Raw genomic sequence first — 25,878 nt, 5'->3', positions numbered from 1 at the left:
TAGAAAGAGACCAACTTTTAGCTTTCAGTCATTTCACAGCCTCTACCCAAAGACTGAGCCACAGCCTAAATTGGTTTATCCATGGATAGAGAAGGACGGGAGGAATATTTTGCCATGGCAACTGACAATTGCAGAAAAAACACCCCCAAAACTGTGCTCAGTCAGAAAATCAGCAGACTAAAGCTTGAAGATAATGCCTCGGAAAGAAAAAATAGGGATGAGACAGAAAATGTCTATTAAACAGAGGTTCTGTCAAAGAGACAGGTGACAGGCTTTCAAATGGTAAAGCTTTTGAATGCTATACAAAACCCTACCTGGGCCACAGAACAGAAATAAATACTCAAAAAAGAGTCAGAGATAACAACAAGTATAAGTGCACGAGGTGACTTTCTAATAGATACCTGGAAGGACACTACGGTTGGAACTTCATCTCTGTCGCCAAGTCACAGCAAAGATGGCTGAACCAGGCAGTCAGACTTCCACCTGTTTCAAACCACCCAGCCAAATATAGCCCTAAGAAATAGTAAATTTTGACTCAGACAAGCCCCTGTGGGAAGTGAATAATGTTTGGCCCCTCCTTGATTTAAGGTTCTATTACAGGAGGCCAGTAGTTCACTTGCAAGAGCAGGTGCTTAAAATTTAAACCAGCTAACTGGCAGAATTTGTGCAACAACATTGACATACACAAATTCAGCCCAGCTTCCCAACCCCCAAAAGATGGCACTATCTGAATAAACACTACTGCACTGATATACTCCATTCTGAGAGTTATGGAAACTCAAGCAACATCTCTATCAGGTCATACCCTGCCCTGGGCAGTCTCCTGCTGGCCTCAGACAGTGGGATTGCATTTGGAGGGAGCAAAGCCCATCTACCGGGGTGTTGTGGCAAGAACTGGGTTGGAAAATATTTCTCCCAGCCTATGAGCTCTTAGATTTCAAAATATTTTCTTGGCCCAGCTCGGGATGAGAAGGTCAAAACCTCAGATTTTTCTCAAAAGAAAATCCAAAACACATTTTGAGAAAGGGAAGAAATATTTTTTGACTGGGCCAGAGTGATTCACTTTTTCTGTATTATTTTATGTGTGTTTTATACAACAACCGAGCAAAACAAGTCAGGGAAAAAGTAATTTCCCCTTTAAAAATGTCAGTGTGTGATGTTCCACCAAATCAAAAATTCAAACTGGTTTTGAAAAAGAAAATAATCCTCAATCTCTTTTATGGCTGTTTTTGGAGGAGTCAGCATTTATTTTGTTGGAAGATGCCTACCTTGCCCCGAGTGCAAAACTGTTCATTCTCTGTACAGCAGTCCTTCAGAGCAGCATTTCATAATCATCTTGAGCAGCCAGAGGTAGATTATTTTTATGCAGGTGTTTTGTACCAAGGACACTTATTTTTGCATGTGTGCACAAACATAAAAAATATAATTCAGAATATTGCCAGGTGAAAGCAGGCAATTTCCATGTAAATTAGTCCCAAATGGGGGCATGCTGTGCTCTTCATTGCTCTTGGTAATTGTTCACTGGGGGTTTCTTGGCAGTTGTAGTTAATGTTGCTTTCTGGTGCTTGGAAAAAAATAGGAAAAAATGAATTGCTGAGAGTGTTGCCCTTAGAGGTTACAATAAACTTCTCATCGGTGCAGACAGTGTGTTGCCTGTGTATAATCCTGCCTAGTCCTACCTAGGAACCTGGACTTTTTTCTCTCTGTAACTGTATGGCTGTGCTTTATCAAGCTTTATCAAGCTTTTCTTCCCGCCCTCTGTAGCGAGGGATTCAGGCAACAACCACCTCAGGAACAACCCAAGGTGCTGACCTAACTCCTGCCAGGGTCTGAGAAGTCTTCCTACCTATTTCAGCAGGGGCTGGGATCAATCCTTAGGCTGGGCCTCCCAGAAGGCCATCCCTGGAGATGTTGAGCATACTCACTTCCCAGGGGATGCAGCAGAAGCTGAGGGGAAGGAGAATCTGGCAGATAATAGGAACACCAAATATAAAACAGACTTCTAGATTAGACCAGGGAAACCAGGGAACCTTCAGCAGTATCCCTTGGCATACCCAAGAGAGAGGCTCAAGCCAGAATATGCCCCAGTTGAAGTACTGGGGGATATGCATGTCCCAGGTTTTGACTACTGCAGGAAAGAAGATGCAGCCTCTCTCCCAGCTTCTTGAGGAAAGATGTTAGGATGAGCTGCTCATAATCACAGCGTGGGTCCCACAGCGACAGCAGGACAGAAGAGCCCACTAGCAGCTTGGTAAGGGAAGCAAATTGCAAACATGCACTGTGCTGATTGCTGTGTAGCATAAACACCCCAAGAGTCTCAAGCACAGGGAGGGAAGTCTTCACACGCGAGGCAGACAGCGAGCATCTGCAGGGCTGAAAACACAATGGGAGCCAAGAATGACTGAGAGAGTGTGGGTGGTGGAGAAAACTGGAGGCTGATAAGAACCAGGAAAGAAAAACAACCTTCAATTGGCTGTGTTTAATATTGCTCCTCCTTACCGCACAGGCTGTTTTTTTCTCTTTGCTATCGTTTGGAAAGGTATTTCCAACTTAATAACATCTTAGCTGCTTTGCCTCTACTAAGAAAGGAATGTCTCTGCCAATGCTACCACAGAAGGCAGGAGGAAAGATGTATTTTGCATTAACAATTAGGCAACACTTGGGTTTAATGTTAGGAAAAATAGTATCAAGAAAACCCTCCTGACAAATGAGGTCAATCATTTTGCCCAAGAACACTGGCAACTCGATGGTCAAGGTGGAGCCATTGCTTCAAGACACAGCATATATGAGATGAAAAATACAAAAAATTCTGGTTACAGACTCTCCAAAGTTTCCCCACTGGATCTGACATCCTTCACTCAAACTTTGCTTCAGCTTCCAGAAGGACGAGTGAGCTCAGTACAGCAAGGGAGCACAGACCCAGAGCAAACTATGTGGGAACATTTTGTTAGGGGCTGAGCACTGCCAAGTCTGCACCAAAGATAAAAATACATCAACAGTCAAGCTCTGAAGGATGTGTGGTGCTATCTTTAGTAAAGATCTGCATTAACTTATGGTGTCAGGTTAGTACTATTCCTTGACTGTCATTGTCTTCGTGGTGGACACCACCCCAACCTGGGCAGAACAGGCTTCTGGGACACTAGGAGTGATAAGGGAGATGTTTCTTGGGCTCAGGTAAGATTTGATGTCTGTGCTTGCTCCTGTCTACTGAAGTGACCCAGAGGGATTTGTTCACTAGCAAACTAGCATTGCTGTGACTGCTGGCATGCCTGGTGAAAGGGGGGGGAGCTTTATTTAAGGTGGGAACAACAAGAAGAAAACTGCAAGTTTGAATTCAATAAAATATTCAATGCTTTCCTGGGCTTTGCTTTTCAATAAATAGCAAGAGACAGCACAATTGGAGATAATAACTGCAATTCCAGGCTGATAAAGGAGACCTATGCAAATGGCCCTTCACCTTTCCCCAGTCCAGCTGTGTCTCACACTGCTATGTTCTTCCACAGCCTAATGAAAAACCCATTTGGATCACAGTCTTTTTCCAGGGCAGAAAAGCCCCCTCTGTTCTGACACAGGTGTTAGCAGATATCCTCAGGCAGCTAGTGGGGAAAAAACTTTTTTCAGAAGCCAGTAGGGGACTCCTAATTACTATTGAAAATATTTTCAAAGCAGCAGATCAGCTAGTAGTCCCAGCTCCATCCCAGAGGCAAACACAATTTATTTGTCATGTTTCAACAATTTTTTCTGCTGTTCATACAGTATAATTAATCACTTGGCAGGCAGGCGAACACACACAGGACTGAAAAGGCAGCTTATTCTTTGACATGCAGCAATCGTCCTGTACCTTGTTAAGAGGCAGATTCACTCTCTTATTTACAGGTGAGAGCAGCAAAAAAATGGAAAGCAGCAACTCAATACAGCAACAATTAATAAGAAACAAACAGCCTTGTTTAAAACAAGGACCCTGCTATTATTGTATCTTACAACGACACTCTTCCACTGGGTTTGCACATATGGCACTTGGGCATTAATTTCAGATGAAAAGGCAATTACTCCCATGTAAAAATACATAGTCTGTCCCTTCAGAAGCAGCTACTCAAATAGGTACCCTGCTACCTGGTGGTGAGGGGCTCTAAGATCTGTCATTCAACCTCCTCTTCTGTCATCTATCCGAGTGATCTAGATTCAGGCTCCCTTCAAATCTGAACAGCCAAACTACGCCAGGTGAAGAGGTGAAAAATCCAGCTCCTGTTGCTGATTCCTTTTTCCCCAAACTTAGGTGCTCAGACAGAAGAGCACGTAGACCCTGGTCCCTACTTTTCAGGGCCTGCAATGCAAATCTTGGCCAGGGAGCTGCAGATGCAGCCAGCCTAATTCAGAGGGAGTCCTGTGGCTAGTGCTCCCAGCTGGCTAGGTGCCCAGGAAGGCCCAGAGCCAGCCATTCGGAAATACTAGACACAGGCACTTTGCTTTGTTTGAGCTGGCTGAATGTGGGTCTGAGTCTTCACACACATGCTTCAGCTGTGGACTTTCTGTTGGTTACCATCTCCAAAAGGCTATCCAAGGGCTCCGAAGTGCTACCAGATACTTGCCGCAAAGCAAATCCTGTACACTGGACTAGGGAGACTTTTGTCTTCCTTCAAACTGGAGCCAAAACAAGAGTTGAGGCCATAGCAGCAAACACTGTGAAAGGAATTCAAGATTGATAAATTGGCTTCTGGCAAATTCAGAGCATTCTATTATCTCTCTAAAGGCTGTAAGAGACAGAAATTATACTAATAAACAGCACTTGACTGAAGCAGTGCCTGAAATGGAGCACAATACAGACCTTAACCAAATCAACAGACTCTGATTTCATACACAGAGGGGGCAGGTTTGTTTGTAGATCCTGGAGCTGAGAGGCTCTACAGCTACTAACTCATAACTGGAATCCCATCCGCCGATGTTTCTTTGGACCAGCTTTCTCTGTATGTGCTAACATACTCTTTGCAGCCTAATTCAATGCTGATGGAAGTCAGTAGGAGATTTCCCACTGATCTGAGAGTCCTGTAGTAACCAAGTGCTGCTCTGTGCTTTCTGCGTATCACATGTTAACAGACTTGAGCTCAAAAGAAGAGCACTCCAGTCACCTGAAACATCACTGACACAGTCTCTCATTCTAGACCATTAGAAACCTTTCATGGAATGGTCTTTGCATTGTAAATTGCATATACAATAGGATTTTTTTCTCCTTTTCGGACAGTTTTTAGACATTAAAAGCTTGTCAGCTTTTGCTCTTGTTTACACTGAAGGGAAAAAAAAAAGTAAAAGCAGACCATTTAGAAAATGTCAAATTAAATGCCCCATGCTCCTGGTATCAGGGGATTTTATGTATCAATTTAAATTAATTGCATCCAGTTGGTTGCAATTAAAGGCTGGAGGCTTGGCAGTTTCTTCTTCCTCATTTGACTCAACATACATAAACAGCTGGATCAGTTCAGCACCTTACTGTGGCTCCTGCCACTTCATCCCACTTCTTGGCATTACATTCACCTCCTCAGGTTTCTGTCTTTGGGCTTCAGAAAGCTACAATACAGGGAGTGGGCACTTGGGAGGGGAAGCAAAAGTGAAAGCAGGGGACAGGGGAAATAACATGTGACAAGGATAAATCTCCTCCTCCTCTCAAATCACATTGTGAATACAGACACAGAATAACAATGAACCAGCTCAGTACCTGCCTTTGTGTGAGTACAGCCCCCTGGGTGGAATAAAAGAGATGCATTCCCTTTCAAAACATCTATTCATTCCATCACAGCAGATGTATCCTTCTGCTGCCTGAGAATTTGACTGCACCTGAGAATTACAGAGATGCAAAGGGTATACTGGGATGAAAATCAGATTAGACAGGCAACTACCATTTATGCCATTGGGAGCTGCCCATAAACTTGACTGCATCACCAGGAATTCACACTCAATAAGGTCTGGGAGATGCAATGAGAGCTCATATGTTTTCACTACGAGCTTCTTTGGGAACAGGGAACAAATCTCATCAATGGTGATAACTGCAAATCCACCTGGGCCTCAGTTCTCCTCTGTTTCATCAGATTTACAACTCCAACTTTCTGCCATAGCAGAGGATCCTTAAAGCAAGTGCAGAACCTGTTCACAGCCTTTTCCCAGCCTTTAACTGACATCTAGCGAACGGTTTCTAAACTGCACCTGAAAGACCTGGAGATTGTAGATGAAACGATCCCCTCTGGAGGGTAGCTGTGCAGAGGAGCTGTGGGATAAGCATGGGGTGTACAACAACGTGCACTGTTTCCTGTCCTCTCCCTACCACCATAGCTCATCTGCCCTGTGGGCAGGTGGGGAAGAACCTGGTTCTGCTCAGAGGCTGCACAAATACTGCAGTGGCCCAATTAAAGTGGGCAAACACAGCTGCTGGACTCTACTGCAATGGTGCTGCCCACTGCAGGGACCATACAGAATGGCTGGTGGACATCAGAAGTCCTACCCAGGAGTCATCAGCAAGGCTTCCACCACAGCACTGCCAGATCAAGTCCTTCTGAACAGGAAGGGTCACCCTCTGCCCCCTTCCTCTTCCAGAGGCACAAATCTAGAACTCAAACTGGAAACTCATCGGCTGCTATCAGCATTAGCAACTGCAACTCCCACCCTCAGCCTCTCCTGGTGGATTGGTGGCAGGAGCGGTGCAGTTTGTAGATATCTCACAGTTCGTCTTCAAGCACTCTCCACAGCACATCTTTGGATGACAGCAGATGTGAAATCCCTGAGGAATAAAGACCCAATGACCATACCGCCTGCCTTCAAAGCATGTCAGGACCAGCCTGCAATGTCTGCATAGCAACAGGGGAACATCTAGTGTTTGCAGAGAGCCTGCTTTCCATTTTATAGCCTCTATCATCTACTGCAAAACAGAGAGTTTGGTTTAGGATATCTATTAAGGTAACCAAGCAACAGCATGGCAGGTATCTATGTCATCAATTACAAAAAAATAGGGTTTTAGAAACAAGCAGAGTGATGGTGGCATCAGCCTGCCACAGCCCAGGTACTGAAACCAGACTGTCATTTTCATCAAACAAAACGAGCCAATAAGCCCAGACAACTCCTCCTTATTAAGAAAGTTTATGACCAAATTCTGCCCTCCTGTTTGCAGTCACGGAGAGCTCCTTCCATCTTATGACAGAGATCTTCTGCACCGAGGTAAAGGAAGTGTCTCTATACTTTCTGTATGAACAGTGGAAACTATTTTGTATAACACCATGAAGTGTTGTAACACCAGCATGCTTATCACATGTCTTTCCTCAATACATGAATATTGTTCTCACATGTCATCACCTGGGAAGGTAAAATGCTTTCCCTACTGATTTCAGGATCACTTGTAGTCTCATAACACCATTGCCATGCAATCCTTATCTGAATGTACAATGCTAACTGTACCTTTAATCTTAAGGATTTACATCGATGGAGGTGATTAAAACCAAAGTAAAATGAAGGAGAGACAAATAGATGCTTAACGGAAACTTAACATTGTCCTGCTTGTTACACTGCACAGGCACTGTCAAACTAAGGATACAGATGCAGACCTTTAATGGTTTGAAAATATGCTATACCCACCAGCCAAAATACTATCAAGGTTACCAAAGGTGTATTGTTTCTGCTTCCCAACAGCTGTTGAATCCCTCTTTATTATATGCAGAAGGTCTCTGAGGACTTGTTCACCTACAAAGTTTGACTGATTTAATTAGATACAATTCAGCGTTTTCCACTTGTGTGGTGCCAGAGAGCTTGTATGCAATGCCTCCCTTCACAGCCAAGCAAATACTGAGGCTTGTAAGAGCAATGCTATCCAAATCCTAAATACTCTCACACCAGCTGACAGCTACCCTGTGTTAAATGCAGCTTAAACCAGTGTGGAAGACTTGCTAACAGTCATGAACCTAGGAAAGAAGAGTCAACAGGCCAAGTAGAACAACAGCATTTACAATGACCCAACTAGACATCACTCCATAGGCTTCCTCAGCCACTAACATGAGACAGAATTAGTACTTCTCTTACCTGGTAATAGTAATCAACATACTGTGGCTCGTAGTGTCGAGGCCCAGAGTTTTCGGGAGACAGGACATCTTTTAGTAACTCTTCACAGCCTGGCAAGCAGAAACGAGAGCAAATGGTCAGGCTGAGAGTTTATCTTCCCAGAGATTGCATGGACAATGGAGGAAGAAACACAGGTTCATAGCTAATCTGTATGCACAAAGCCTTGAAAGCTAGCTTTGGAATATGTTTAAATAGCTGTAACAAAGCTCTGCCTTCAGACTTCTCCACAGCATGTATTCAGCATGTGGCACTTAAATAAGTACAATTACACTAATGCTGACTCTCAGCATGGATACACTACACTGCAAGGAAACCGCAAGCTGAACATTGCTTGGCTTGGCAAACTATCCTGCGGGATAGAAACCCACCCCTGACCAACCCAAAACTCTGAAGTCAAACACTGGATTTGCAGGCTTGGCATGAGCCAGTGTCTATTGCACATCAGTGTCAGTGGAGCTGCTTCTGATTTTCTCTGGTCTAAGTGACAAAGGCGCAATACCTAAATGTCACAAAGTCCCCTTCAAAAAGAGCTCTGTCACAGAGCATACAGTTTGGCAAGCAAATATCTATGCACTGCAACCGGAGATTCTCAGCTTCTGTGTTTGCTTTTGTTAACAACCACATTAACAGCTGGAAAAATCAATGTCTCTGTTTCCCTCAGTCCTTCTCTCATCTGAAAACCTGAGACAAATACAGAAACACTGAAATCACCAAATGCCTCATTCCCCATTAATTACCAATGACCACACTTGGCATGTTGAGCTGCAGAAGGCAGTAATATCAGGCCAGGCTATTTTAGAATAACCAGCTTATAGCCTTGGGCCTAAACTGTGTGAAACCTTCTCAGCATGTGTTGTACACTATCCTACTTGGAAGCTGCAATTATCCAGCAGTATTTCTCTCTTCTGTCCCATCACTAATGCAAAACATTTGGCTGTGACATTACACACTGATACCCACTCATGAGGCAGGTGAGCCAGAGGAAACACAGTAATATAAGAAAGTGTGAACTGCACAGGTTTATACTGTTAGCTGATCACTCTTGTTTTTAAAACAAAGGAATAACATCTGTAGGGATGAAGATACTTTGTGGTTATGGACAGCAGTTCCTTACAAAGGAAATGAGTACTTAAAAGAACAGAAAAGGTGACCAGATGGAGGAAGCCTAATATGGGAGATCAATACATTGTTCCTGTCTCCCACGCACAGGCATATATCAGAGGCAGCACGTGGTGGATGAAGCAACCATTAAGATCTCAGGAGTGTCACATGGACAACAGGCAGCAGGACTTTTCTCCCTCTTCCAGCTTCTGCAGCAAAGTGAGATTCTCAAGTGGCACAGGAGGGAGAATAAATTAAGGTATTAATTGCACACTTCTGTGCATTTTTCACTTTGCTGGAGAAGTTAGTGGGCAAGAATGTTGTGTTAGGGTCACTTCCCAAATAGGAGCTCACCTGGGAATAACAATCCAAAGAAATAATTTACTGGCTGATAGACGTAAAATGTTAAACTTGTTTGCCTCGAGAGAGGGCATCTTTCTACATAACTTGCCCTGCCTGTGGCTCTCACATTTTCCACCCAGCCATGATCCTTTTCTTTCTCTTGGTTTTATCATTATGTGTGTCGGCCTGTGCTTGACTGAGGTTATTCTCTAGTCCTCTTACAGAGGAGAATTCAATTTACTGTTTGCACCTTTTGACATTAATAACCAAAGCTTATTACTCATCAAACTGCCTCATGCCAGCACCCACTGTGAGTCTTTACATGTATGAACCGCTTACTTTGCTAAAAGGTCTCTGCATGATATGGAGCACCTAATCATTAAAGTGAGTTATCTCCAGCAAAAAAGAAAATAAATGCCAAGTGCTACCACAATAATGGATGTAGATTAGTATAATGAAAGAGGTGTGTTTACACAGTTCTAAAAATTCCCAACAACAATATCTTAAGCCATAATTTCAAGCCTTATTTTCCTAATTCAGTTGTACTAGCAACAGTGCTTCTAACTAAAGACCTCTAAGCAGTCAATCTTCATTTAAGCCTGTTAGGTAAGAAGTTATCACCTCCCCCAACTTTTTTCTTTGGTGGGGTAAAGTCACAAAGGTTCTCAAAGGTGCAAGAAGGATTTAACTGCCCAAAACAAGGGGAGTCAGAAACCTTTCTGCCTTGCCTCCTTTCAGAATGCCAGCCAGACTGGTCTGTTAGAGCTAGAGTCACAAATAGCTCCCAGATCTCCAGGGTCTCAAACCTAGAGTTTAGCTGCAAGGTCTTATGTGTCCCCTCTTTGCTGTTCAGTTCTTACCTAAGATTACTCCTGATCACATTCTTTCATTTTCCTTGTCTGATAAGGAGGACACCTTCATGATAGCCCTTGGCCATTTAAATTCAAGCCTATAATTTATTCAGTAAAAACACTGGGAAGAAAAGCATTGCCTCATTTGTAGCTAACCTACTTGGGGCAGCCCTCACCACTTCTTCATGAGAGCCACCTGGCACAGGCTTTTATGTCCTGATCCAGAACCACAGAAGCTGATCAAGCATTTGACCCATTTCCAGAACATCACCAGGCGTTTAATCCAATTTGTTTACCTAGCTGCATAGCTTAAAATGGCAAACAAAGCCAAATCTTGCTTTTATTGAAGTCACAGGCCAAGTTTTCATTGGCACTGCCAGACTCAGGATGTAGGTTCATCTGAGACTATCTCCTTCTGCAAAGGTGACTTTTTGGTGGGATGATGTTTGAGTGTGCAGCAACCAGTGTCCCCTGTGGGAGAGGTTTGCTTAGCATGAAAGCTGGCATGACAGCTTGGATCTCTTCATCCTGCTGGGAGGATTTGCATGTTATTATACTCCACAAAAAAGGGAAGAAGAGAAGGAAATGCTGAGAGGCCATTTTTCTCTGAGATTACTAAAACACATCATTGCTACCTTGCAGACATCTGAACCTCTTCCAACATCCATCAAATCAATGGAAAGATGCCCACTGGCTTCAAGAATCTTAGGACTGTGCCACTGGTTTTATTCCTCTTAAGAACTGCATTTAAAGAATAAATTCTCCATTGCTCTTTTTCCCTGTGAAGACACAAATCAGAATCTCTTAACTCTGGAGGACTGTGGTGCTGGTCTTTTCTTTGGGCCACAAAGGTGGGTTTTGGCACACTGTCAGGAAACGCATCAACTTTCTTACTCGGTGTTTTTCTGCAACAGTGCTAATATATCTCACCTTTCACTCCCCTTATCTAAATGATAATTTGAATTTTCCAAGTACTCCAAGAGGTTTACACAAGAGGCATAATATAAAGAGGGGACACTGGAGTGTCTCAAATACTGTGCATATGTCTTCTTATTACCAGAATATATTTTGACTTGCAAAATGCCAGTGAACTAAATTAGTGTGTCACAGTCCAGCCAGAAAACAACAGAAAATAAAGGTTTACTCTGGAAAATCTCAGTATGGAAATAATAAAGCACTGGACAACAATTTGTACAGGGAACAGTCTAGTCTGGCACACATGGTGCTCTCTGCTACCAGTACCACTCTTGAAAAGAAACATGCTTGCCTAGGCTTGCAGAACTGCCATGATGGATATTTCAAGCTGTGCAGCAGTATGCACCCAAGGCTAGAATCTGTCCATAAATAACCCATTGCAAATAAGCAAAGGAATACTTCCTGGCTATTTTAAGGACCTCCTGCACTAAGATGTCCCATTATTGCTATAATTTCATTTTCCAGGAAATGGTAAAACTGAAAGCCACTTACATGGTTGATTAGACACATTTCATTTGGATGCCTACTTGTATCATAAGATATTAATGTGCTCGATGTTCTCTCTCCCTTGCTATGGTTGGGAAAATTTCCTCATCTACATTTTTGGGCAGCGCTTGGCAAGGAGGCTTAGCTGCACTGCAATCGTAGTGAGGCAGTGGATAGAGGCAAAGAGCTAACCCAGGAATAGTTTCAAGTCCTTGTGTATTTACTGCTGCAGCTCCGCAAAAGGATGCCCTCTATGGAGGAACACTCTGCTAAAGGGCTGTGCATTATATAAATCACTGTGCAGGCTGGCACAGATCAGGAAAAATCTTTTATCTGGAGAAAGAACTTAACTATCAGATTACAAAATGACAGTGGCCAGAAGCTGCTGAATTTTCTTCTCTGGCTAAAGGCACCTGATGAGCCAGCACAGAGGCAGCTTCTCTGCGTCACTCAGAAGACTGACACAAAGACGTGTATCAGTTCTTGTTTAACAAAGCACTGAGTCACCCTCTAGTCTGGTCTGTCAAAATTATCTGAGTTAAAAACTGTTTATCCTAATACTAAAAATGCATAAGCAAACACAGTTCATTTGGCCAGAACTGGGTTAGGAAACAGCATAGGAGCTTGGAATTATTTGCACTTTGCAGGGCAAAGTGAAGTATAAAATGGCAAGTGACCTGTCCCTGGTCAGAAGTCTGCTGCAGAACAATCTAAGTAGCACCAAAACCACTAGGTTGTTTAGCCTGGAGAAAAGGAGGCTGAGGGGAGACCTTATTGCTCTCTACAACTACCTGAAAGGAGGTTGTAGAGAGGTGGAGGTCGATCTCTTCTCCTAGGTAACAAGTGATAGGACGAGAGGAAATGGCCTCAAGTTGCACCAGGGGAGGTTTAGACTGGATATTAGGAAATTTTACTTCACTGAAAGGGTTATCAAGCATTGGAACAGGCTGCCCAGGGAAGTGGTTGAGTTGCCTTCCCTGGAGGTATTTAAAAGACGTTTGGATGAGGTGCTTAGGGACATGGTGTCGTGGTGGACTTGGTAGTGTTAGGTTTATGGTTGGACTTGATGATCTTAATGGTCTTTTCCAACCTATACGATTCTGTGATTCTGTGTGATTTATCCTTTCTTTTTGTGAAAATAGCCAGCTAAGATTTTTCCTTTCTTCAAAATACCTTGTAAACTCTCAAAACACAGTGCTGGCTGTCCAGAGGCAGGACAGGATCATCTTCAGTCCTAAGCAAAGATGATGAAAGTGTTTTACAAGTCACTGAAGGGAAACCTTTAACCTTTTCGTTCCTTTAACGAAAGTCCTTGATGAACCTTTAACGTTTTCAGTTCAGTCAGGATGCCAGGCATGACTTCTCTTATGAGATAATTTTACAAATTTACCTTCAGTTTCATTTAAAAAAAAATTGGTTTTCACACCCTAACAAACAGTCAATTTGCAAACAGACATTCTGGCCACAAATAAACACAATTGCGGCAAAGTGATTTCCTGCAAATGCTCCAAGAAGGAGATTTAACCCATACTGCATCAGGCAATTTTCACAGGCAATTAAGCAATTTTAATACTATAGGAAATCAAATCTGGTTACCTAATTGAATATAGTTGATTCCTGGCATTTTTCCTAAGAGCAATAACTTTCTACTTTATCTACCCTTGGATCTTTAATGGTGTATTAGACTCATTTATGATTTCAGGCTGTATTTAGTAAAATTTAGTTGAGTCTTAGAAAACTCTGAAGTACTTTTAAGAGGACCCAACTTCAGTTCATTAAACAACTATAGCGTAATTTAAAGCAGGAGAGCTCAGCTCTTCACATTTACGTGACAGTCCTTCTCCTTGGAGCCATCTCAAGTACCGCTCCTGTCAATAAGTTATTCTTAAAAGAATGGATAGATTCATCAAATCATCTCCAGTTATGGCATACTGTGAAGTTTGAGATCTATAGCGATGAGCCTAAAGGGTTCATAAAGACTTTGAGGTTTTCTGCAGTGCTTTACTAAAATTCCTGTGCTAGTGCAGCTGTCCTGGTCTTAGGTATTGGTATATATGACAAATACTGGTGTCTGGCAAATAAAAATAAACTCCTTTTACATGACTGCAAGATATCCATCTCTTATTCCATACTGGATGTTCAGGGCAAAGCTGGTACAATACTGTTCTCAGCTATGGGACTGCAAATTAGATTTTAAAGTTAGTTAAAAGAGATGGTCAAAACTCAGCACTGGTTTTGTGAGAAATAGGTTTGTTTGGAGCATCTGAATGAAACTATAAAAGCAAATTAAAAAATAAAAATCTCCAGTGAAACAGAAGGCCAGAAATATTCTGCTCTGGAAAACTTTGTTTTGGAAAAAACCCATCAAATTTCGTACTATATTATTTTCATATTCTTTCACAGTCCAGATAACCTGTCACAGTCTGAGCTACCAGAACAGCCAACTTCCCTTTTTGAACATTTCTTTAAAGCTTTGGGCGAATCTGTATTCTTGGAATTTTCATCAAAATTGCTAGGAACTCATGGAGAAACATATCTACTTTTTAACTTTTATCTGCTCACATAAAGACTGCTTCTAGAAGCTTTCCAGCCAACTGCAGTAATTAGATGCCTAAAGGTCCAGGGAAGCACAGAGATGGATTTTTGAAGGCACATAATGGTCTGTGTTACTATTTTGAAGATTCAAAGGTTGCTACTGCTGCAGGTGGGGAAGCGTATAAATTCACAACTGTGCTTCTTCCACACTGTTAATGAATATGAAGGAGCTCCTACAACTCTCCATTTTCAAATATCATAACAGAGCATAACTTAAATGTCCTTAAAACTTCTACAAGATGAGGAAAAGACTCTCTTGCTCCAGGAGAAAAACAAGCTGTACGATTTAATCTGAAAAAACAGTGATTCTGCTAAAGCACAAAGATTCATTATTGCAGAAATGCTCTCTGCTAACATGACTCAGTCTCTCCCATTATGAAAGCCATTACCCTCCAATTGGTACACAGTGGTCAGTGTTGTTTTCGTGGTTAAAATAAGCTGTAAAGTTGGAATACCTTTGCCTTTATCTTTTAATTCTGCATTAACTTGTATTCATGCTGTGCCCTCTCATCTCTGTAAGCTGCAACACCAAGGTCAGTAGGGGGAGCTCACCCTTTATTTGTCGGAGTGTTGGGATTTTTTAAGTGGAATATCAAAGCAGAGAGACTATTGGAAAGACAACATAAATCTTAAAATAGAAGGAACAAGTCAGACTTAGTTAGACCCTGCTAAACATACCAAGAGCCTGGTTCTGCAAACATGTCTGACTGTGGAACCTACCAGCCTGCACAGCACATTAGAAAGAACAGTTCCACTCAAGCCTTTAAGTATCACAAGTGGCAGAAAATATTTACTGGATCAGCACAATAAATTCAGTACAGCAAAACCAGTCATTGACTCCACTGAGCAAACAGTAATGAATCCCGCACTGACCCTGCTGAAATCAATGGGAATTCAGCCTTTGAGTGATGTTCTGGCTGCTCTCAAAGTCTCTAAGCAGTGCCACTTCTTAGACTATACTGGCTTTGACACAGCTGCTAGTTAAGAGGGTACAGGTGTTATTTCATGGCAATTGCTCTCCAGACTGATGCAGTTATTCGAAATAAAGCCATGCAGTGAGCAGATAGAGAGGGCAGCTTCAGCAGGAGTAAAACCTTCATATTCTGGCATTCCAATGAAATTGCTGCAAAGCTTTAAATTTGATGGCAAGCCTGTCCCTGGCTCTGGCAGAGCCTAATTACGTGGGGAAAGCAGCCTAGACAGCACGGGCTCAGCACAGATGCTGAGGCAAAGTCCTTTAATCCACAAAGGACCAGCAAAAAGAAGCAAAGCTTTCTATAAATAGAAAGCACCCTGCCTGTCCAGTATTCCACCCCAGAGACACAGTGGGACTGAGTTCCTCCAACACACTTCTCCCCTTTAGCATGGATACCTCCACTTGAAAAAGTCCTGTCCATCACTTCCAAAGGTTCCTGCTGTTAGTGAGACTCCTCAGCCCATCCTTCCCCACAGTTCCTGCTACTCAGCAGCTGAGGAAGATTAATTGCCTTTTCCACCTGACAGTCCCAGCAGCTGCTATGGAGGTACATGACTCATATGTCATGAGGTTTATCCAGCTCAGAAGCACTAAGGAGGAGGCAAGGCTTGATGTCCACTTGTAAAGGAACACAACACTTTTCATTTGTACCATGCAAGAGTGAACAATGCCCTGGTTTATGGAGGAGAGAGGCCAAGCTGCAGATTTTAGATCCAGGGTTTGCAGTTTCTCCTTGCAGTGAGAGCTGCTACCAACCAGTTATAGAGCAGACATCGAACACTCTGATGTTTGGGATTTTTTCAGGTTCAAACATTGAGTTTTTCGCTAAGATCGATACCTGGATCTGAAATGCTCAAATCAATGTCACCAGAGGTCAATTCTTTACCACTGAGATTTGAATCTGTTGTTCTAGATGCTTCAATCCTCATGCTTTAAAAAAATTCAAGGCACTGAACTACCAAAAAAACACTGTATCACCTCTGTGCAGCAAAAAATGTCTTCAGCATACTATAAAGGCAAGCATCTATGAGACAAATTAATTTGAAGTCTCATAAATAAGAAATTTAGCAAGGCATTAGGATAGTAAATCTTGAATTTAAACATTTGGCTTCTAGTGCTAAGAATAACACAACTTCATACTCCATTACTGAAAAAAACCCACTGGATTTATAGTAGGATCTCATTTTGCTCTATTAATCTGATTGCCCCAAGCAATTGCAATAGGCTGAGATGTTAAAGAATCATATTTATAATCTGTTGCTGCCAAGACAAATTGCTTTTGTTTGATAACAAGCCTGCTGCTACCCCTGGGATGTGGCTGCACTGAAAAGTGAGTGGTAACAACATGGTGGAGGCTTTCCATTCTGAAAGGTAGACATACCCCTTCTGAACTTTAATATGACCAATTTCATTTTTAAGAAAAGTATGGCTGGTAGCTAAAGACCAATAAAACTTCCACGCTGGGAGGTGAGCAATAGAACCAGCTTTTCTAAAGAGATGCTGTGAAAGCATGCATAACAATGTCTTATCAGAAATAGATACAACTGCTCCTGCGATTCTACATGCTTGGCACTGACACTGTGTAAGTGTTGACAATGCTAATGATGTGCTAAGAGAGCTCTAGGTGATGCTGCAGAATTGGGTGATTTCTCTGTATCTGTTCACATATACATACTCATAATATACATCAAGCATATGATTTGGACCCTACCTATAATGTGCTCCGCATAAAGGCTTCAAGCTATCCATAAACTTAGAGTACAAGGTATTCCAGAAAGTTTGATTCAGTCACGTCTTTGCAGGACTAGACCTTAGGCTATGAATACATGGATCAGTTCCAACAAGGTGAGCAAGGATGAAAACTCCCAAGGCATCATCACTCTCCAGTAACTGTCAATATGCACATGTTGTCCTTCACAGTAAAGGAAACGGAGCTGCCCACTCCTTCACTGAGGGTACTGCCCACTGTGGACAAGGGCACAGTTATTATAGAAGAGATGTTTTTCTGGGTCACATCTATCCCTTCCTGATCACATTTTGTGCATTTGTGCACATCTTTAGACTGTGAATTACAGAAGACTACCAGATGATTTACAGAGCTTGTATCTTATTTAACCCAGAACCCAGTTTGCTACAGCATTTCTTGGATCTCTATATAGGAGATCCAAGGAGAATCTCTATATAGACTTTAGTGTGTATACACTAATGTATTAACTTTCCTTCTGGCCTTTCTATTGCCTTCTCTTCAAACACATCAGTATCACCTTGGAAGGCGTCTCCATGAACATGGACTGAGAGCAGCTTCTCACTGTAATTTTACATAATTATACACTGTTCGTGGCTGCCATAAACTTTAATTAAAATTGCTGTGGTGTTACGTTCTTGCATCATTATGGCTTTGTAATAATCTCATCATAGCAGACTCTCCAGAGGCTTCTCCTGGAATCACGCTACAATCAGTGTGACATTCACCCTGTCCCTGAAGTGAAGCCTCTGGGCTGTGACAGCACTCTGGTGCTTTACTAAGGACATACTATGTGTCCGGAAAAGGACAGGCTGGATTATTTTCCTATGGAAAGCTAGAAAACTAATCAGCAGCAAAACTGCTAAAGTCTCACTTCACTGTTTGCTTCATTGCCCTTTGGCTAAGCTATAAAGCATAATAATGTCTATGTCTTCTGTCAAGGACTGTGTTTCCTTGCAAAGGAGATGGTTTGATCTACATGGTCTCTATCTTCAGGGCTTGCATGGCCAACCTGTATTTAACACTTTTCATTCCAATACATGTCCCCAAGTACTTTGAAAACATGAATTAACTATACCTTGCAGATACCTCAAGAAGAGTATAATAGTCTTAAATTTCCTAGGAGAGAAACTAAAGCCCAAGGGCTCTCTAACTTCCTTAGGTAAATCAGTAGGAGAACCAGATGAGAACCTGGAAGTATCAGACTTTGGCACTGCCTGCTAACCACAAAGCTACTATTTATTCTGCTCCATTTGTCTTTAAACCACATCACATTTGTTCTGAAAAACTAACACTAAACCAATACACAAGCACCTGTGGATGTAGGAATTCTAGCACTGCTCACCATTGATACATGAGATGCACAAAAAGGAAAAATATACTGGCTCTGTTCCCAGAGTTGCCCTACTGTCACTACAAATAACCACAGTCAAAAGAGAGGGTGTCTTTGATCATTACATATTCTGCAACCAGAGAAACATTACTGGAACTGAAGTGGATTATTTTTAAGAAATATGCACATACCTTTGATAGCAAAAACTCCATGACAGAAGTCCTTAAAATTGATTCTTCCCAAATCATTTGGGTCCAAGTATTTTGCCAGTTTTTCCACCTAAAAGAAAAGATCATAAAATATGTGTTGAGCTTAGTACATCATTTGTTGCTCAGTTGATCTATATCTTCTACAGAAGACCCCAAGTGGAAGAATACCTGTAATGGTCATTTGAATCAGCCAACAAATTGTTCTGCAAGGAGAAATCATGTCTTATAGTTGGATTATCTGGTGCTGAGTAAGGCACATGCTCTGACCAAAACTTCTGCAGCCGGGACACATTAATACTCTCCTATGTGGATCTCAAGAGCTTAATAAGGGGTGAATCTGTGACCTAGCCTCTCATCTTAGAGCAGGGTGCTAATAGAATTGCCTTCCCTAGGAGCCCTTGCTGTGTATGCAGCTCATAGGAACTTAAAACCTTAGTGATCTCCACCCCTCTTATCAAAAGTTATTGGGGAAGGAGAAAGGACGAAGATGTGCACAACCCACAGTAGCCTCATTCATGGAAGAATCCAGATTATAGGAGAGAAAACTCATTGGGCTCTTGGGATCAAACAACACTTCCTTGTCACAGCAGAGAATACAAGTTTCGTATAGGAAAACAGAAGTATATTAACAGCACAAAAAGATTCATGTGATAAGACAGAGAATGGTTCTGTTCAGTACACTATGCAAACAAGCACTTATTGCTTATAATCTCAGCTTCACAGTTTAGCCTTTCTGATCACTACTCACCATAAAATGAGATTACACTGAATTTAAATACAGCCACCAAATTGGCATTTGCCCCAAAGATGGTCTGGCAGATTTTTCAGGAGGGTTTTGGAGAAGAGGGAGAATAGCAGCCTAGACAGGAGAGGCTGTTGTGTGTTGTGCTGTCTAGAATAAAGGAATAGAGAAACAAGTAGCTGAAAAAGAATAAGGAGAGAGGCAGAACAGTCCAGGGAGGTGGGCACAGTGCTGGGACACCCCAGCTGGCTGTTCTCCTCTCTGTGATAAATATGCTGCATGACATTGTGTAAGTCCCCTCATGTCCCTGTGCTTTTGCCTGTTGTACCCAGCAGGTACCCTCACTGAGGCAGAAGCAGCCTCTTGCTGCTTGTAAGCAAGCTCATAGTCAGCTGCAGCACAACTCTGACCTTGATCTGGGCCATCCAGACAATCTGGAGTATAAACAAGATGAGTGTAGGAGGCAAGGACAGCAGGCACGTAGGATGCTGCACAATCCTAGTGACTACAATGTGAGCTCAGATATGTCAGTCTGAGCAGCAACAAAAGCCCAGCTGGAAAGATATGCAGCAAATGAATCCAGATGACCCAGTTTCTCAATTTTCTGGTGTGGTTTTTTTTTGTTGGGTTGTTTTGTTTTTTTTTTTTACATGCTAGCAAAACCCTAGCAGTTTCTTAAAGCCCTGCACATAATGCACTAATTTGCACACATGACACTTCTTCCTTCTGATTCTCTCAGTGCTCATGAATTCTCTCTATGCCAATAAAGGCCATGATCAGCCAAAGGGCTCATTTAGAACAAGCAAATCAGGATGAGAAAATGACAAAATTTTTACTCACATGGAAAATTCTATGTTGAATGAGAAAGGAACAATTTGATCCTGACATTGAATCCTTTCCCCTCTCCTTTTCTTAGGAAAAAAAAAAATCGGCTCATGTAGGCTGGGCAAATAAGAAGCTGTATGATGAGTTCAGAGCCCATGACAAGTTAGAAATCTTCTTAAAACTTTTTTATTGCAGAAGGCTTCAACAACTCAAGTCCTGCCAGCCGGGCAGTGGAGCCCAGCTGTCAGCTATCGTGTGACTCATGATCAAATTCCTACATCTGGTATCACAAGCAATTACTGTAGCCCCAGTAATTTATAGCAGCAGAAGACATGTTTCTGTTGCCAAAACATAGCCACTTCACTAGAAACCATAGTGTGCGTTTAATGCATACAAGACTAGCTGGAAATCCCTACGGAAACCAATTAAGTAGAGACATACTTGATATGGGAAAGCTGGGTCAGTGTTATCCCTGCTCACCTTCACAAACGACATAGATGTTATAGAAAGATGAAACGGTGGCAGAAATTCCTTTCTTCATACTGTTTTTGTGTGCATTCAAAACAGTATAATCAAACAGGCCATTGAGGGTGGGAGCAGCAAGATTTTACAGCTGAAACTCTTCCTGACCACTGTAGTAGCTTAAATACGTGGCAGATGTGTCAGCTGGTGTAACTCAGCCTGGCTCCAGAGGCTTTGATGAAGACCTTGGTGTGGCCACTAGCTGAGCATCTGTCCCCTCATGGGTACAGCAACAAAATCTAATCAGATACCAGTCTTCTAGGTTACAAGATCAGCCTGCAACTCTGACAAATGGCAAGCTCCCATCATTGTAATGTAAGTAAATACTATTTCAGATGCTTGCAGGGTTGCTTTAGAGAATCCTATTTCCTGTAGGTCTCTTGCTAAGAGGCAACAAATTGTGTTTTAGGTTTTAATGTACAGATTCCTGCAGCCAGCTGGGAAGCCTCTACACTATTTAATATTGTGCTATAACACAGTAGTGTCACTGGGTGTTCCCAGTGAATCTGGCACATTTTTTATTTCTCAAAGTTGATTTTAGTCTATGAGTTGCTCAGCCATATACAACTACATTTTTTAAATCAAATTAAATAAGATGTTATATGCCTGGGTGTGTGTATTATGGAGGAACAGCAAATACGTTCACATTTAGGTCTAAGCAATCACTTAACAGTAAATGAAATTATCACCTGAGCAAAGTGCTTCAGTCTCCAGTTTCCCCTATATCTAATTTTGCAGGTTTTCAATTAGATTTTATAATGCAAATAACTGACATCAGTGCAGGAGATGATGAAGAATTTACAGAACAGCCTGATGGAATTTATGCCACTAGTGCACACATCTTCAGCCACAGCTGAAGATGTGGCTGATCAACACAGCTCCCAGCACAGGTCAGGGGCTACAAGGATTTTGATCAACTGGGATTACATTTAGGTGGATACTTGCATAGAGTTTGTGCATTAATATACATACATGTATTGTACATAAGTCCCTGCATGTTTGCACAGAGTTTTGAGCCTGCACAAGACTACAGCTCCCAGCACAGGTCAGGAGCTACAAGGATTTTGATCAACTGGGATTACATTTAGGTGGATACTTGCACAGAGTTTGTGTGTTAATATACATACATGTATTGTACATAAATCCCTGCACGTTTGCACAGAGTTTTGAGCCTGTAGTGCACTTGGTCATGCATTTTTACCAGTAGCTTTCTGGGATAAGGCAAGAAGCTCTTCCTAGTTAATTCCAGACTGAAGGCATTACTTAAAATTAAGCTCAGTTTCAAGCTGTGGCCAAATGAACTATGCCATCACAGCTACCCCTAAATCTTCGCTGCTGTCTATACTGTGTCAACCATCCTTTTGCTTCACTTTGTAGGGAAATAATGTCCTATCCTCCTCCTTCTCAGAAAGGGTTGGCTCCCAGCAATTAATCAGAAGTTGTAACGCTTATTTATTGCCTTGGGAAACATTAAGGGCTTGTCAGCCTAACTGTCAGGCTGCGTGACATCGAAGCCTTTTTTGCAGTCAACAACCCCCTGGGCTTACAACTATGGTAGTCTGCTAGCAAACGAGGAAGCAGCAGCCTTTCAGCCTTGTTAATGGAATGGGCAACGCAGCCTGGTTTTGCACACATGGAATACGCAGGCTGCACCAGTCCTGGGCACAGTCAGACTCCTGAGCACCCTGCATCTCTAGGCAGTGCTGGTCTCTGCCTCCTCTGCTGATCCTACTGCAAAGGACACAAGACTGCAAAACCAACTGCTGCCAAAATTCAGTGCTGAAATGACCGTGTGATTGTTGTGATACTTACAGGCAGCGTACAGAACATACCATGTGCTCCAGAGCTTCAATTATAAGCCATCACAATGAGCTAGAGACCGTGTTTTGGACTGGGGACGGACACTTTTTTCTGCATTGCTGCACAGAGCAGTCCCCCACCATGTGGGACAGCACAAACAAGGTCTGGATTGCAAACTAGTTCTTCATCGTAGGAAGAGGACAAGGACAGAAAAAATTAGCTGCAGGCTCAATAATTTAGCTGGTTCTTTTGGCAGCTGCAAGGGTCTCTCTAATGAACCCTTCAGTAGACATCCAATGGTCTCAGAAAGAAGACATAAATAATTTTTCCTTTGGGAAACAATCAGAGAAAACCAAACCCTCTGTCCCTATCGTTTAACTTGCTTGGATGAATGGGTGATTATCCTTTCAATGCAAACATATTTCTCCACTGTAATAACAGGCCACTTCAGCCAAAGCATTAGCCTCCTCTCTGGTGGGTTTCCCAGCTATACTGACTGCACTGCAAACAGATGTTTGCCCCCTGCTGCTTTCTGACACATAAAAGTAGGCTAGGAACACTTTAAAGAATCTCTACAATAAAAATAAGGGGACAAGGTTCAGTGTGAAGAAACAATTTTGAAATCAAAACTGACCAAGGCAGAGATGCATATTAATGAGCAGGAATTAGCAGTACAAAGCAGTGGACAATAAAGTGAGGAAGAATATTCTTCCACCAGAGAGCCTCTGGTTCAAAATACAAGTTCTGGATGCAACACAGAGGTGAACGGCTGAGGCGTTGTGGCACACACTTTGTAGGTATGCAGGCTGGCTTAGGTCAGGAACCAGGAAGGGCTGGATTCTCAGCTCTAAGGCTATGAGTAAACTATTTACAACCCAGCTCTATACAGAGATTGAACACAGCAAACAAAGTCTCAGTAGGAAATCTGCCATACTAAACCCTACCCAGGAAAGAAGTGAGAGCAGTAACTGAGTCAAAAAGCTTAACACGTAGAGACCTAGCCTGCTGCAGAACCATCTGCTGGCTGCCAGAATCGATAACACGGCTGAGTCCAGACACAGGAGGAGAGCAGAGGTGAAATCCTGGTGTCAGCGAAGCCAAGGCAGAAACCCACAGTCAGCCCAGGGGTTGCTCAAAAATTTACCTGCATGGGTTTTAAATCCAGTACACACTGGGCTATTTTTGTGCCTGCAGATGCTGTCAGCTGTGCTGTCCTTTGCTCATTTCCTTCAACACAGGTTTCAGATGGTGCCCTGCCGCACAACTCTGAAGTCTAAAGTTTTCAGAAGACCTGGTGTTTGTACTGAATTCAAAGCGTCCTAGAAATTACAAGGGAAGGAGGGCATTTTTCTTTGAACTCCATCTAGTAATTTTGTTTTAACTTTCACAAGAGGAGTGAAGCAGGCAGAGGCAGTGAGCTTGCTGAAATACTATAACCTTTTTGATTTTGGTGCCATTTGGGTATGAGGAAAAGATTTGAGTTTTGGCAAAGTAACCCAACTCAGCAACTAGGAAATGTGTTTCCTCAGTTTCTTCAGCCCAAAGTTTCTCGCTAGGTTAGCTAGAGGCACCCCTATGTTGGGGGCAGCTTTGAATTTACTGCAGAAGCGAACTTTCCATTTCCCAGCTCTGCTCCAGTGAAGGTGTGAAAGGTCCTCTCCTATCTCCTACATCCACATGAGAGCACCAGATATGGGGACAGATCCAGCCTTCACTGCAGAAAGGAAATCCAGAGTGCCTTGTAAAGAGTCCTCTGTAGCCATACTGCCTGGGACAAAATTCACATCTAAATCAAAGCACCCGCAATCCTGCCAAGGATGCAAAACAAGAACCTGTGACTAACTCAGACACTGGTCGAAACAGAACAAGGAGCCAGTCACAGGCACATACCAAGGTGTGCAGGGGAGTGAAGTCACTGCAATCTGCTGCTCTAACTAGAGGCAAGGGGAACATTTGTTAGCCTTTGCTCAAGCTAATTCTCTTCCCAGCATCACTGAGCATGCCTGCTGTCCCAGGACTCGCAGTACCTCAGAGTATGACCACATGCTCTACATGGCATCTGAATGACTGTTAAGAGAAGGAGGGAAAGGATTTTTGTAGCAGAGGGAGTAGAGGAAGAAGTGAGAAGAGGACAGGTCATTGACAAACCTCAGAAGAGATTTATTGAAACTGATCTTTTCTTGCAAGTGAGTTCAATACAGGGGCACCTCCCAGCCAAGGAACCCTCTCGGGACTCCTGGCCAGCTCTCGTACTGATGGTGCCAAAACAGCTAGGTATTTTTTTCCAGCAAAGATTTTCTGACTGGAACTGCTTCCATTTCCAGGCAAGAAGAAACTCAGACCTCTACTGACCTTACTTAATTTTCTTCAAAAACTGACTAGCACAGAAGAGATTTTGTTAACACAAAGAAAATTTGTTAGACTTAGATGTAACTGAGTTCTGATGGACCCCACACTGGCTCCATCCACTGAAATCTTACAGCAGGATCCAAGTCACAGCCAGAAGATGCCATTTGAAAAAAACAACTCATCTCAGCATTTTGCTTTCATACCGCAGGAGTCTGTGAGCACGTCTCACCCTGAAGTGCAAGCAGGGAACACCTGGGAGCTGTGAGAATGGCAAGACAAGCACTTGGAGGAAAGGTCAGGCTGTGCTGCAGCAGTGACATTTGGGCAGGATCTCCTGAAGCAGGAGTATTTGTGAGAAACGTCAAAAAACAGCAAAAGGAGATTAAATATGTAAATGCTGCAGAGTGGAATTAGAGAGGTTCCCACGTGATTTATACAGGGAGCAGCAGAACTGTACTCACCCTGATTTTAACAGACTGGCCTTTTCCACATCTGGGAAAGGGGCGTAAGTTTACACCCTCATGGTATGAAATGCAGAGGCAGGACTTGTGCCAGCTGAGCAGTGCCAGGCAATGCGGCCACCACATGTACTGAGACCCACCAGCTCTTTAACCAGCCCCTGGGTTCAGGCCTTTTTAGCATCCATGTGGTCCAGAATGTTAGAGTTCTTCAGTCAGGGTCCTCTTCAGTATGTCACCCTCACTGTTGCACAGGACTGTTTGTTTCGTCCCCAGTCCCAATCTAGGGCCTTGAGTAACAAAACAAGAGGGACTCTTGCTGCTGTGGCTCAGTAATTCCTTGCCACTCAAAAATTGCCACCCTACTCTCCCCCAGCCTGCTTTCCCTTTGCTCTGCAGGTCCTGGTCCTCCACTACTTCACTCTGCAGCTGGCCACAGCCATCTGGATACCAGCAATTTTTCACCTTGCCTCCTT

General features: G+C 42.7%; 1 protein-coding gene across 2 annotated transcripts in view; it reads right to left on the bottom strand.

Moving 5' to 3' along the window:
- Positions 1–25,878, bottom strand: part of RAB11FIP4 (RAB11 family interacting protein 4) — a 130,374-nt gene that overhangs the window by 63,902 nt on the left and 40,594 nt on the right. For both annotated transcript variants that reach the window (XM_075518691.1, XM_075518692.1), the window contains exons 2-3: positions 18,689–18,776; positions 8,056–8,144 (exon numbers count right to left, since the gene is read on the bottom strand). In XM_075518691.1, coding sequence (XP_075374806.1) covers positions 8,056–8,144; positions 18,689–18,776 — 177 coding nt within the window. The remainder of the gene's footprint in view (positions 1–8,055; positions 8,145–18,688; positions 18,777–25,878) is intronic.

The sequence above is a fragment of the Mycteria americana genome, chromosome 16 (assembly GCF_035582795.1).
Source record: "Mycteria americana isolate JAX WOST 10 ecotype Jacksonville Zoo and Gardens chromosome 16, USCA_MyAme_1.0, whole genome shotgun sequence".
Lineage (NCBI taxonomy): Eukaryota > Metazoa > Chordata > Aves > Ciconiiformes > Ciconiidae > Mycteria > Mycteria americana.
This window is presented reverse-complemented; position numbering and strand designations above follow the sequence as displayed.